Here is a 15,294-nt window from a genome sequence, read left to right on the forward strand (position 1 = left end):
ATGTTAGTATGTGCACTAAGCTGATATGTTTACAGTCTGCATTAGATCGGGTGGTCGAAATAACCTAATCAGGAACTAGGGTTTGTAGCACTGCTACAGGCTCATTGCTACATCCATCAACATTGCTACAGCTAATATCATTGGTACAGCCATCAACATTGCTACAGCTAATATTATTGCTACAGCTAATATCATTGCTAAAGCCATCAACATTGGTACAGCTAATATCATTGGTACAACCAACAACATGGGTACAGCCATCATCATTGGTACAGCCATCAACATTGCTACAAACAACATCATTGGTACAGCTAATATGATTGCTTCTGCCATCAACATAGTACAGCTAATATCATTGCTACAGCTATCAACATTTCTACACCCAATATTGCAACAGCAAGCAGCATTACTACAGACTATAGTGTCGTAGCATAGTTTTATATGCGACTATAGTAAAGTAAAGTTAAGCATTGACATTTGAAACGTTTTAGGGTTTTTGACGTTAGGCGGTATGGTTGGAGAGAATGTGCTGTTATTTTATTTCTCTCTTAGTCTGTGAGTACGACGCGAGAAGTATAGAATGACGTAGAGACATTTGGGGCATAGAATAGTGGAAAGATGGAGCTTAGTAGAAGTGTGATATTTAGCCAAATTAAATAACGTATAGAATTATTCATCTGGATGTGATTTTATAGAATTCGGAAATAAGTACGCTACTGTCGTCCTCTTCACTAAGAACAGAGTCTAAACTGAGTTTAGTTATATGCATAGACCATCATTACATACACAACTCAACATTCCACCAACCGACACAATACAACAATCCACCGACACAACACAACATTCCACCGACACACCTCAACATTCCACCGACACAACTCAACATTCCACCGACACAACATTCCACCGACACAACATTCCACCGACACAACTCAACATTCCACCGACACAACTCAACATTCCACCGACACAACTCAACATTCCACCGACACAACATTCCACCGACACAACTCAACATTCCACCGACACAACTCAACAATCCACCGACACAACTCAACATTCCACCGACACAACTCAACATTCCACCGACACAACTCAACATTCCACCGACACAACTCAACATTCCACCGACACAACATTCCACCGACACAACATTCCACCGACACAACATCCCTCGACACAACATTCCACCGACACAACTCAACAATCCACCGACACAACTCAACATTCCACCGACACAACTCAACAATCCACCGACACAACTCAACATTCCACCGACACAACTCAACATTCCACCGACACAACTCAACATTCCACCGACACACCTCAACATTCCACCGACACACCTCAACATTCCACCGACACAACTCAACATTCCACCAACCGACACAACTCAACATTCCACCGACACAACTCAACATTCCACCAACCGACACAACTCAACATTCCACTGACACACCTCAACATTCTACCGACACACCACAACATTCCACCGACACAACTCAACATTCCACCGACACAACTCAACATTCCACCGACACAACATTCCACCGACACAACTCAACATTCCACCGACACAACTCAACATTCCACCGACACAACTCAACATTCCACCGACACAACTCAACATTCCACCGACACAACTCAACATTCCACCGACACACCTCAACATTCCACCGACACAACTCAACATTCCACCGACACAACTCAACATTCCACCGACACAACATTCCACCGACACAACTCAACATTCCACCGACACAACTCAACATTCCACCGACACAACTCAACATTCCACCGACACAACTCAACATTCCACCGACACAACATTCCACCGACACAATATTCCACCGACACAATACAACATCCCACAACTGAGCCGACATGTGTGGTCCACTTTGTCGGCATAAACAATCCACCGACTCATGTTCCGTTCTAGAGCTGGCCCCGTCCCCATCTTAATACCCCCTCCATCATTCCCTGCACGACTTTCTCAATCTTACAAATGTACGGGTCCCCTCCCACCCCCGTGGCTGTTTTTTCGCCTCCTACTCATGCACTGAGGCAGCAAATAGGGACACTCGTTACTCACAATCTTATCTTTATTCCGGTTGCTTCCCCTCGTGTAGCATTCGGTTACGGGCCCTGGATTTGTAGAGACCTCAGCGTAGATGTAATTCGGTTTTCTTCGGATGTTTGTTGTTCTTTCATTGACGACAACAAAATACTCGTGTCTCTGGCTTCAACAGATCACGTGTCTGACGAACGCCCGACTACAATGGTTCAAATTCTGAGAAACGGTAGGATACACCATTGAGTGTGATACGAGACTTAATTGTTACATTAGTGTCGAAACTTTTCGCATTTTCTATGATCTTCCTCTTCTTCGTTCTTAAGTGTAATGTAGGTAGGGATTTTCTTCTACACAATTAAGTCAACTTGCTGTGCGCCATTTAGGCCATTGACTCCGATTTCAGCCTGCCTTTCATTCTGGATTTGCTTCTATAGCCTTTGTTTACCTAGGAACAAGCTGCAAGGCAGCAGTTGTTTTATTTTGGAGTTGTCTCTCCTAGATGGGTTGCTGTCCCCAGTTATCGAGCCTCATCCGCCCGGGATTTTCCATGATAATGGAATACAATTCTTATTCGTATTGAATGTTAGAAGTACACTTTGATTAGTAGACTTTCAAGTAAACTCCACGTTTCTTTATAATGCGTTTCATTGAGGCTATAAATGCCTGTACTAAACACTCTGTACCATAATGCCAGAAAATACCATGTCATGCCTCGAGTTGTACTACCATCACAGGCTATAGAAACACAACTATTTTTACTGTCACAAACAGTGGATATCCAACCTATGTACAATCAGTGGTTGTCAACCTATGTACAATCAGTCAGTGATCGCCCAACCTACATACACTACATACAATCAGTGGATGTCCAACCTACATACAATCAGAGGTTGCCCAACCTACATACAGTACATACAATCAGAGGTTGCCCAACCTACTTACACTACATACAATCAGAGGTTGCCCAACCTACATACACTACATACAATCAGTGTTTTCCCACCTTGACCTATAGAGTCACCAAGTCCTCCAACCAAATAAAAACGAAATGTTTGTACTCCCTAAGTAAAACCAGACTTACCCTCGTTCTGACCGGCCACGTGCTAGATGCGCGTGCAACACGTTGGTTGGGCTTTGATCACGTGTCTGTTGTCTGTTTGCTGGTGTGATTGGAGGATTAGAACACGGATCTTTGTTCATCTCTTGTTGAACATCGCATATTTTTATCTCCCTTTTCCTGCACCGGGTGAACTGGAATTCCTTCATGAAGATATTAATTTTCCATTTGGACGTTTTTGTTTTTGTTATTAATGTGGAAGTGATGGCTGGACATTGTGCTGACCAGGAAACATTATAAAGTGAGTGGACTTGGTAGAAAGCATTGGTATGATTGGGGAAATTAGCACATGACTGATGTATGAAGCAGCTGTATGATTGGGGACATTAGCACATGACTGATGTATGGAGCAACTGTATGATTGGGGAACTTAGCACATGACTGATGTATTGAGCAGCTGTATGATTGGGGAGATTAGCACGTGACTGATGTATGGTGCAGTTGTATGATTGGTGATGACGTGTTGGGCTGCTTGCTAGAATTCTTTTTGCATGTTATTTTAGGGTTTTTTCTTTGTTTGGTTTTATTTAAGGGAGGGAGGGTGTTGAATCTTGAAATAGCAAACTCATGATGTTGGATTAAATCTTAATCTTGCAACGTGATATTTTGAAATATAAATCTGATGCATTCGGAAGGTTGCATAACATTGTGCTACTTCTAAGGTATTGTATGTTTTTTATTTAAGGCACAAAAGAATCCTGTCTAGGGATTATCTTTGTTTATGCAACAAAATTATGTCTTGGGATTATGTGTTATATAATTTTACCTAAAATGTGAGAAAAAATTGCAGTGGTATAATTAGAAGATTTTAATTGGTATTTATATTGTAGTTGCACCTTCAGAAGATTGTAGTACTTTAAAGGTGTGAAAAAGATTGTTGCTAAGTGTTATAATGAATGTAGCTAAGTGTTATAATGATTGTAGCTAAGTGTTATAATGATTGTAGCTAAGTCTTATAATGAATGTAGCTAAGTGTTATAATTAATGCAGCTAAGTGTTATAATTAATGCAGCTAAGGGCTTAATTAAAATAATAATTCAAGTAAAGAAATGGTTTGATAAAAGTGTGGGGATTCAGCAACAGTTTATTTGGTTTTGTTGGATATGATATAGATCAAACAACTTGACAACCCTTCATGGGACACGTGTAGACTAAAGGTGTGTACAGTGAGTGGCTAGGGCTGTTAGGTGAGTACACCATGCAGGTGCTAACACGTGTGAGCAAACTGGAGGTGTGAATGTTGAATGAGTGGATACAACTTGAATGTTTGAGTACACCATGCAGGTGCTAACACGTGTGAGCAAACTGGAGGTGTGAATGTTGAATGAGTGGATACAACTTGAATGTGTCAGTACACCACACACATGCTAACACGTGTGAGCAAACTGGAGGTGTGAATGTTGAATGAGTGGATACAACTTGAATGTGTCAGTACACCATGCAGGTGCTAACACGTGTGAGCAAACTGGAGGTGTGAATGTTGAATGAGTGGATACAACTTGAATGTGTCAGTACACCATGCAGGTGCTAACACATGTGAACAAACTGGAGGTGTGAATGTTGAATGAGTGGATACAACTTGAATGTGTCAGTATACCACACACGAGAATGATGAGTGTCTGAGAACAAATTATTTGTGAGTTTTGGCTTGTACGTGGGATTACAAATCGATGTCAGCCAATATCGCGTGAATACTTTACACGTATCGATACTTCGTTTCTGCTCATTGATTTTGACAGCTGCATTGTTTCCTGGGCTTACTGTTGTAATTATGTGGGAGAATTATTCCCAAAATCTTGCGTTAATTAAACCACACCTACACGTGTATGATTTATTCCCAAAATCTTCCGTTAATTAAACCACACCTACACGTGTGTGATTTATTCCCAAAATCTTGCGTTAATTAAACCACACCTACACGTGTGTGATTTATTCCCAAAATCTTACGTTAATTAGACTACACCTACACGTGTGTGTAGATTTACTTCCATAATCTTACGTTAAAAAGACTACACAAGTGCCCCTAAACCTACCTCTAACCATATCATCAATAGCTCGTCAAAAATTCTTAATAGAGAATCGACCTTTACGAATATATGTATTTCAAAGAATGATATTTGCTTTTTTTTAGAAATGTGGCTCTTGCAAATACATGCTCAAGGCCTTCCGTTATGTAGTTAGGCACAGGTTTAGTATTAGAATCATGGTCAAGATTAAGATTAGGGTTAGGTTGGTCCAGTGGCGTAGCGAGGTCGGGTGTCACCCGGTGCGGCACTTAATGGTCTCACCTCCTCAGAGGCGTAGCGACCCTTCCCGGGGACAATCTTTCAAGTTTTCGATTTGCACACCCCCCCCCCCCTCAAACTTTCAATTTGCACCCCCCCCCCCCCCTCAAGTTTTCGATTTGCCCCACCCCCCCTCAAACTTTCGATTTGCAACCTACTCAAGTTTTTCTCTATATATTTTGCTATTTTTTGCCTTGGTGTCACCCCCCCTAAATGGTGTCACCCGGTGTGGTCCGCACCCCCCCCCCTCGCTACGCCCCTGGGTTGGTCTGAGTGAGTATGACCCTGCGTATGGTTCAGGTCAAGATACCAGCAAAACTTTGTTTATAATTATCCACACTTCTCCCTGCATGTCATATACATTTGTGTTGCACTTCATAACTTTTCTATTGAGCATAAGATACAGTCATTATATTTATTTTTGTTATACTGAAGTTGTTCAGCGGATGTGATGATATATGTAAATTCTTTCTACCATGTACATATGTGTGTGCCACTACAGTACCGAAAAGATGTGTTTTACTCTATCAAAATAAAATTAGTTTCCAGCCCCACCCCCATCCTCACCTCACCCACCATCCAAACCCTCACCCACCAGTTCCCCCTCCCCCAACTTCCCCTACCACCCCGGGCTGCGGCACCATAAATGCCCTCCCATTAACTCTACCAAAAGCGTCCCCCCTGAATCAGGGCCGAACGAGTTAAAGTGAAAATTGAATTATCTAATGCAATAAATTCTCAGTCCCTCCCCACGTGACCGGCGGAAGGAGACGTTTTAATGCCCATAAAATGTGGGACTATTTCTTTTAAAGTACATCCCTAGAAACTACATCCGGTACCGATTCTCGCGGAATGATATGAATGGCCTTGTTTATTGTGAGCGATCCTGACCGGCCCGCAAGTAGACTTCACTGTTGACGTCACGTGACTGACATGTGTAAAAGCTATTTGATGAGACTGATCGAAAATTAATGCTCATTAGTCCTGGCTCGATAATAATTAGTCCGTGTAATTATAACAAATGAAAGACCTTAGCTTTGGAACTTCATGGCGAATTCTTGGAACAAAAAAGTTCAATTCCACTGAAACTCACGGGGCCAGTAGTGAACAGTGAGATCAGGCAATTTGAAACCTATCACTCAGGACAATAAATATGCAAATAGCCCCCAAGCCGAGACCCGTGGCTTGTTTTCTGGAAGTGAGGGGGAGGGTGGGGCGGAAAAGAAAATGAGAAGTTGATACTGAGGGGGTTGGGGAGAATCACGTGTGGCACATGGAGGAGTTAGGGGCTTGAGATAATTAGAGGTTGATTAAGGGAAGCGTTGGATGTAGATCGAGGGGAGAAATCGAGGGTTAGGGTGAAAGGTTAGAGGGTGAAGGTGAGGGACGAATTGATGGATTTAATGAACAATTACACGTGATTGGAAAAAAAGTTAGAGTGAAACATAAGTCATGGGTATATGGAAGATATAAAACAACATCAGGAAGATTAATTAGAAATTTAAAACGATAGATAAATAAATGAATAGGATGAAACAGGAGTGAGTAGAGTGAAGAAAAAGACGGATAGAATAAAGAACTACAGATAGTTGGAAAAAATAGACGGATTTACAAAAGAATTACAGAAGGACAACTGTATGATATTGAGTTGAACGAACGAACTCATGATAAATGTGCTAGGAAAAAAAGAATCTGCAAAAAGATTGATGGAGAAAGTGGGGTGGGGGGGGGGGGGGTATCAGTAATTTTATTTTGTCCTAAGGGGGATACAATGTACTAAGGTAGCCCCAAGGGCTATACCTGTCCTCTTAAAACGTTAGTATCGTTTCTTAGCATTGGTTGTGGGGGGGGGGGGGGATAGGATTATTGGGGTTATGGAGGAAATCAGCTGTGGGACTTGATAGGGGGAGTTGTGGGAGTGTGGACGCTTTACGCGGAGTGAGGGAAGGGGTGATAGAAGGTGTCGGAGTAAAAACCTTAAAGATGAATCTATTTTTGGCTCACAAATTAGGTCGGGGAAAAAACGATAATGGCCTCTTTAGCTTATACGATGGCCTTGAACTCTTGTTCGATGTATGGAAATAGTGCCCATCGTCATGGAGTAGTTTCTCATCGTGTTGTTTGGGGGGGTCTGGTCGTGTTGTTTGGGGGGGGGGGGGGGGGGTCTGGTCATGTTGTTTGGGGGGTCTGGTCATGTTGTTTGGGGGGTCTGGTCGTGTTGTTTTGGGGGGTCTGGTTGTGTTGTTTGGGGGGGGGGGGGTCTGGTCGTGTTGTTTGGGGGGGTCTGGTCTGGTTGTGTTGTTTGGGGGGGGGGGGTCTGGTCGTGTTGTTTGGGGGGGTCTGGTTGTGTTGTTTGGGGGGGGGGGGTCTGGTCGTGTTGTTTGGGGGGGGGGGTCTGGTCGTGTTGTTTGGGGGGGTCTGGTTGTGTTGTTTGGGGGGGGGGTCTGGTCGTGTTGTTTGGGGGGGTCTGGTTGTGTTGTTTGGGGGGTCTGGTCGTGTTGTTTGGGGGGGGGGGGGTCTGGTCGTGTTGTTTGGGGGGGTCTGGTTGTGTTGTTTGGGGGGTCTGGTTGTGTTGTTTGGGGGGGGGGGTCTGGTCGTGTTGTTTGGGGGGGGGGGGGGGGGTCTGGTCGTGTTGTTTGGGGGGGGGGGGGGTCTGGTCTGGTTGTGTTGTTTGAGGGGTCTGGTCGTGTTGTTTGGGGGGGTCTGGTTGTGTTGTTTGGGGGGGGGGGGGTCTGGTCGTGTTGTTTGGGGGGGGGTCTGGTCTGGTTGTGTTGTTTGAGGGGTCTGGTCGTGTTGTTTGGGGGGGGGTCTGGTTGTGTTGTTTGGGGGGTCTGGTCGTGTTGTTTGGGGGGTCTGGTCGTGTTGTTTGGGGGGGGGTCTGGTCTGGTTGTGTTGTTTGGGGGGGGGTCTGGTTGTGTTGTTTGAGGGGGGGGGGGTCTGGTCGTGTTGTTTGGGGGGTCTGGTCGTGTTGTTGGGGGGGTCTGGTTGTGTTGTTTGGGGGGTCTGGTCATGTTGTTTGGGGGTCTGGTCGTGTTGTTTGTGGGGGGTGGGGGTCTGGTCGAGTTGTTTTGGGGGGTCTGGTCGTGTTGTTTGGGGGGTCTGTTCGTCTTGTTTGGGGGGTCTGGTCGTGTTGTTTGGGGGGTCTGGTCGTGTTGTTTGGGCGGGGGGGGTCTGGTCATGTTGTTTGGGGGGTCTGGTCGTGTTATTTGGGGGGTCTGGTCGTGTTGTTTGGGGGGTCTGGTCATGTTGTTTGGGGGGTCTGGTCGTGTTGTTTTGGGGGGTCTGGTTGTGTTGTTTGGGGGGGGGTCTGGTCGTGTTGTTTGGGGGGGTCTGGTCTGGTTGTGTTGTTTGGGGGGGGGGGTCTGGTCGTGTTGTTTGGGGGGGGTCTGGTTGTGTTGTTTGGGGGGTCTGGTCGTGTTGTTTGGGGGGGGGTCTGGTCGTGTTGTTTGGGGGGGGGGGGGGTCTGGTCGTGTTGTTTGGGGGGGGGGGGTCTGGTCTGGTTGTGTTGTTTGAGGGGTCTGGTCGTGTTGTTTGGGGGGGTCTGGTTGTGTTGTTTGGGGGGGGGGTCTGGTCGTGTTGTTTGGGGGGGGGGGTCTGGTCTGGTTGTGTTGTTTGAGGGGTCTGGTCGTGTTGTTTGGGGGGGGGGTCTGGTTGTGTTGTTTGGGGGGTCTGGTCGTGTTGTTTGGGGGGTCTGGTCGTGTTGTTTGGGGGGGGTCTGGTCTGGTTGTGTTGTTTGGGGGGGGGTCTGGTTGTGTTGTTTGAGGGGGGGGGGTCTGGTCGTGTTGTTTGGGGGGTCTGGTCGTGTTGTTGGGGGGGTCTGGTTGTGTTGTTTGGGGGGTCTGGTCATGTTGTTTGGGGGTCTGGTCGTGTTGTTTGTGGGGGGTGGGGGTCTGGTCGAGTTGTTTTGGGGGGTCTGGTCGTGTTGTTTGGGGGGTCTGTTCGTCTTGTTTGGGGGGTCTGGTCGTGTTGTTTGGGGGGTCTGGTCGTGTTGTTTGGGCGGGGGGGTCTGGTCATGTTGTTTGGGGGGTCTGGTCGTGTTATTTGGGGGGTCTGGTCGTGTTGTTTGGGGGGTCTGGTCGTGTTGTTTGGGGGGTCTGGTCGTGTTATTTGGGGGGTCTGGTCGTGTTGTTTGGGGGGGGGGGGGTCTGGTCATGTTGTTTGGGGGGTCTGGTCGTGTTATTTGGGGGGTCTGGTCGTGTTGTTTGAGGGGTCTGGTCGTTTTGTTTGGGGGGTCTGGTCATGTTGTTTGAGGGGGGGGGGGGGGTCTGGTCGTGTTGTTTGGGGGGTCTGGTCGTGTTGTTGGGGGGGTCTGGTTGTGTTGTTTGGGGGGTCTGGTCATGTTGTTTGGGGGGGGGGGGGTCTGGTCATGTTGTTTGGGGGGTCTGGTCGTGTTGTTTTGGGGGGTCTGGTCATGTTGTTTGGGGGGGGGGGTCTGGTCATGTTGTTTGGGGGGTCTGGTCGTGTTGTTTTGGGGGGTCTGGTCGTGTTATTTGGGGGGTGGGGGTCTGGTCATGTTGTTTGGGGGGTCTGGTCGTGTTATTTGGGGGGGGGGTCTGGTCATGTTGTTTGGGGGGTCTGGTCGTGTTGTTTGGGGGGTCTGGTCATGTTGTTTGGGGGGTCTGGTCGTGTTGTTTGGGGGGTCTGGTCGTGTTGTTTGGGGGGTCTGGTCGTGTTGTTTGGGGGGTCTGGTCGTGTTGTTTGGGGGGTCTGGTCATGTTGTTTGGGGGGTCTGGTCGTGTTGTTTGGGGGGTCTGGTCGTGTTGTTTGAGGGGTCTGGTCATGTTGTTTGAGGGGTCTGGTCGTGTTGTTTGAGGGGTCTGGTCGTCTTGTTTGGGGGGGGGGGGGGGTCTTGTCGTGTTGTTAGAGGGTCTGGTTGTGTTGTTTGAGGGGTCTGGTTGAGTTGTTTGGGGGGTCTGGTCATGTTGTTTGGGGGGTCTGGTCGTGTTGTTTGGGGGGTCTGGTCGTGTTTTTTGGGGGGTCTGGTCGTGTTGTTTGGGGGGTCTGGTCGTGTTGTTTGAGGGGTCTGGTCATGTTGTTTGGGGGGGGGGGGGTCTTGTCGTGTTGTTAGAGTGGTCTGGTTGTGTTGTTTCTTCTGCTGTTATTTATATGCAATTGTTGCTGTGACAAGAAAAGCATGGTCTAGTTGATGTGGTGGAGCTAAGAAAAACATGGTCTAGTTGATGTGGTGGAGCTAAGAAAATCATGGTCTAGTTGATGTGGTGGAGCTAAGAAAAACATGGTCTAGTTTATGTGGTGGAGCTAAGAAAAACATGGTCTAGCTGATGTAGTGGAGCTAAGAAGAACATGGTCTAGTTGATGTGGTGAAGCTAAGAAAAACATGGTCTAGTTTATGTGGTGAGCTAAGAAAAACATGGTCTAGTTTATGTGGTGGAGCTAAGAAAAACATGGTCTAGCTGATGTAGTGGAGCTAAGAAAAACATGGTCTAGTTGATGTGGAGGAGCCATGAAAAACATGGTCTAGTTGATGTTGTGGACTAGTTGATGTGGTGTAGCTAAGAAAAACATGGTCTAGCTGGTGTAGTGGAGCTAAGAAAAACATGGTCTAGTTGATGTGGAGGAGCCATGAAAAACATGGTCTAGTTGATGTTGTGGACTAGTTGATGTGGTGGAGCTAAGAAAAACATGGTCTAGTTGATGTAGTGGAGCTAAGAAAAACATGGTCTAGTTGATGTTGTGGACTAGTTGATGTGGTGGAGCTAAGAAAAAACATTGCCTAGCAGCGTGCTAAGAAAATTACGCCACATATACCATAAATCTCCTGAAGAAAACAGATTATCTCTGTGTGATCCTCGTTAATCCGCTCGAGGTGTAAACAACAAATATCTGCTCACTTCCAACCGTTAACATTGTCTGAACTAAAGGCTGAAAAGCTCTTTTTCCTCAAGAATATCAGCAGTTTCCATCAAGCTGACCCATATACTGACCCGAGAAACTGACTGGAAAAACTGACCCATAAACTCTTTGTGCATGATTTCGACTCAAAACAGTGTTCAATCGCGCAAATGATGCAACGAAATCTCAGTTTTTAATATGACCCCCACCCTCACACACATACAACACAATGGCTGGAGGTGGGAGCTTAAGAAACACCTTAGCTCCAAACAATTTTTTGACACATTATTTCTGAGCTTCAATAGTTTCAAATCTGCCATTTTGTGGCGTATCGTCTTTAATATAATCATACCTCGGCTCATTTTTTAAGTTTTAATGTCCGGTTTAATTTTATTTATTTTCATGTTTTTTTGTTTTTTTTTTTGTTTTCGCTATCCAATATCTTTAACATACATATTCCAGCGCCCTCTACATACAAACGTTAATGTTACAGAGATCAAATGTGCTATACTTGTCTCACTTCTGCGCAACTACCCTCTCCCCCCCCCCCCTACGCACAAGCACTTACAATAAATCTTATGATAACATTTAAATTGTGTTAAACATATACCTCTGGACTCCCTCTTCCCCCCCTCCCACACACAATAATCTCAATGATTTCATAGATCAAATGTGCTGAACATATCTTACCTCATCCCACCTACCCCACCCCCACACAATAAAACCATGATGACTGTATAGAACAACCCCACCCACACACAATAAAACCATGATGACTGTATAGAACAACCCCACCCCCACACAATAAAACCATGATGACTGTATAGAACAACCCCACCCCCACACAATAAAACCATGATGACTGTATAGAACAACCCCACCCCCACACAATAAAACCATGATGACTGTATAGAACAACCCCACCCCCACACAATAAAACCATGATGACTGTATAGAACAACCCCACCCACAGACAATAAAACCATGATGACTGTATAGAACAACCCCACCCCCACACAATAAAACCATGATGACTGTATAGATCAATTGTGAACGTCATAGTTTTACACCGGGCAGCTTTAGGTGTGGGATTATGGGATATCGAGTGCTCAATTATAAAAAAAGATTTTTAATCTTTCCAGTTTCAACTCACCCGCTTCTCAGTTTTTTTTATTATCGATCTTGCAAAGATTCTTCAAATCTGCTTCTAGTGTGTTCTATTATTATCCTAGGCAAGGGTTGTTTTTGGAGAATGTAGTAAGCAAAACCTGTCAACAAGCAATCTATTTCTAGCACATTCTCAGCTGGTATGAAGGCGGGGGGTGTGTTGAGGAAGGAGGGGGGTACTAGATAATTAGATTTACATTCATGAATGTACCCAAAACAACCAGGTTTTTTTTTCAGTTATTCTGAAACTTAATTTTCAGCAAGAGACGTTATTAAATAAAGGGTTTATAATAAGGCTTCCTCGTGACTAACTACCTGTTTTAACTGTTTTGATTGGTCCTTATTTTGACCAATTAGTCGACCTGTTTAACAGATGAGTTGTTGAGAACCCGTCTGCTAGAGAAAGTCTTGTATTATTCATCTGCTTCTTGTTTTGCGCGAAGTTTTGTTTTAGTTTTGAAAATTAAAGTTTCTAATTTAAGGCTTAACTTTTGCTACTTCCAAAATTTTCGTTTCACAAAAGCAATTTAAACTGGTGGTACCAAAATAGAAACACGCGATGCAGTGAAGGGTGGGAGGGGGGGTGGCACCAGAAGACTCGGACGATTGTTGTTCATATAGTTATTAAAAAACTAGAGGTTGAGGTATTGTTAGCTTTTGTGTTTTATGTAATGGGTAATGGGGGTTACTCCTTCACAACTACTGTCTGACCCCCCCCCCACCTCCACCATTGATATAAGTAATGTTTTTTATTGTGATTAATCCATTGGGGGGGGTCATCCATAAATGAAGTCACGCTTTTGACTCTTTTCTTCTTCTTCTTCTTCGTTCTTAATTTTTGAATATGGTGGAGGATTCAGACAACAAGTCCAACTTCGTGGACAAACCGGACTGTGGTTTCCAGTTTGTCAGGTGTCCCATATAATTTTTCCCTGAGTGGGGTGGGCTGGGGCCAGTGTCTGACTCTTGCCTGGCTATACAGAGTACAATCAATTCCTATTAGAATTTATTAAAAAATGTTTCCAAAAACGCGAAATAACGGCTAAAATTCGTTTTCTAACATTGCTTTTTTTATAATGCAAAAGTGTGACGTCACACAATCTGAACACCCCCCCCCCCCCCCCATCACACACCGTCAAAAAATTACGGACCCCCCCTTCCCCCGTACCAGTGTGACTTCATTTATGGACGACCCTTTGTTTCTAATCATTTAATTGAATGTTTATGGTTATCAGTGTTCCCTATTAACTCTATGTCCTATGTGTGTCCACAGAATGATGAATAACTCAAGCGCGGACGCCAACGGCACAGAAGAATTCAGAAATTATTATGAGATTTATGCAAAACATTCATCGGCTATATTTATAGATCAGACGGTCACTCCCCTTTTCTACGTCATTGGACTTCCGACCAATCCACTGTGCGCCTACATCTGGTTGAGTAGAAAAACAAGGGCCAACAACTCTTCAGCGATCTACCTAGGCGCGCTGTCGATCTCCCACGTGGTGTTCCTGCTGATGCACGTGCTACAGGAGCTCAAGTACGCCTGGAACATCGAGACGTACGACGGCCATGCTTCCTGCGAGATCTTCCACATGTTGTTCTACATCCCCCAGTACCTCGCCCCGCTCGTCGTGCTCGGCTTCACCGTCGAGCGCTACATCGCCGTCTGCCATCCTTTCGCCAAAGCTCGCTACTGTACCGTCCGGCGCGCAGCCTTCGTGGTGGTCAGCCTCTTCGTCTTCTGCGTGCTGATCAGCTCACTGCAGGCGTATTTCTGGACGTACGACGCCGAGCAGCAGTCGTGCAACCACCGCGTCCAGCTCCAGACTGGCAACTTCATCGAACTTTGGACCTGGTTCACGGAACTACTTTTGTTTGGAGTAGCGCCCCTTGCTGCTCTTGTTTTCAATGTCTTGGTTATCCGCGAGATTCACAGCCTGACGAACTGTGGGCCAGCCCATCTTGGGTCATCGGGGGGGAGTCAGGCCTCCACCGTTACTCTACTGAGCATTTCTTTTTATCTTATATGCACGTGGCTTCCGTACACCATCGTCTACTCGCTAAACAGGCAATTTCCGATGGGCGATTTAAGAATGAGTTCAGAGGAAATCAGCCGCGACCCGACGTGGCAGAGGAACTTCCTGTTCAACACCATTCGGGTTATATTAACTGAGATCACACTCTCCAACTCGGCGTGTTATTTTTTTATTTACTATGCAACTGGTACACATTTCCGGGACCGGGTTCACGACCTTCTGTGTCCCAAACGATGCATCAAGGGAAGCAACCGCCATCTTGAGACCAAACAGTACATCGCTGTGTCAAAATCGAGCAAAAGCAACGGAACAATGATCACATGTGTTTAGCCAAATTAATAATTCACACAGCGAACTAATTAGTCTCTCGTTTAATTAATTAGACGTGTTACATACGTGTGTTATTTTACGTTTTCCTTACGACTTTCTGTAACGTTTTAGGGCACGGCAGAAAATCTGAATCAACAACACATGCTTGGAGTTTGTTTTATCTTTGATGCAAAACATCTGACCTTAGTCACGTGATGCAACACAAAAGAAATGTCAGTTCCTGTACAGCTGAAATTAGATGTTTAAGAAAACAATCTTTGCAGGGCCCCGCCCGCATACCCCGCACCCCCACCCCCCCACCCCCACCCCCTTGTGGCCCCCTTTAATCATTGACATCACAGCGAACTGCATCAGAGCGCCATAAGGTCAGATTGACTGCATTGTTTAAACGAATATCTGGGAACTTGTTATAAAAACATCTAAATGTGT

The 15,294-nt window shown here is 45.6% G+C and overlaps 1 protein-coding gene across 2 annotated transcripts in view; it reads left to right on the plus strand.

Moving 5' to 3' along the window:
• LOC131958587 (G-protein coupled receptor 183) overlaps positions 1–15,134 on the plus strand; it is an 89,464-nt gene extending 74,330 nt beyond the window's left edge. Inside the window, exons 1-2 of one of the 2 annotated variants that reach the window (XM_059323690.1) lie at positions 2,180–2,300; positions 13,770–15,134. In XM_059323690.1, the coding sequence (XP_059179673.1) occupies positions 13,771–14,865 (1,095 nt within the window). In that variant the 5' untranslated portion in view covers positions 2,180–2,300; position 13,770 and the 3' untranslated portion in view covers positions 14,866–15,134. Of the gene's footprint in view, positions 1–2,179; positions 2,301–13,769 lie in introns of those variants that run through there. The other variant, XM_059323689.1, reaches the window with a different exon arrangement.
• Positions 15,135–15,294: the final 160 nt, after the last annotated feature.

Source organism: Physella acuta, unplaced genomic scaffold (genome assembly GCF_028476545.2).
Source record: "Physella acuta isolate Inbredline_101_S28 unplaced genomic scaffold, ASM2847654v3 ptg001338l, whole genome shotgun sequence".
Classification (NCBI taxonomy): domain Eukaryota; kingdom Metazoa; phylum Mollusca; class Gastropoda; family Physidae; genus Physella; species Physella acuta.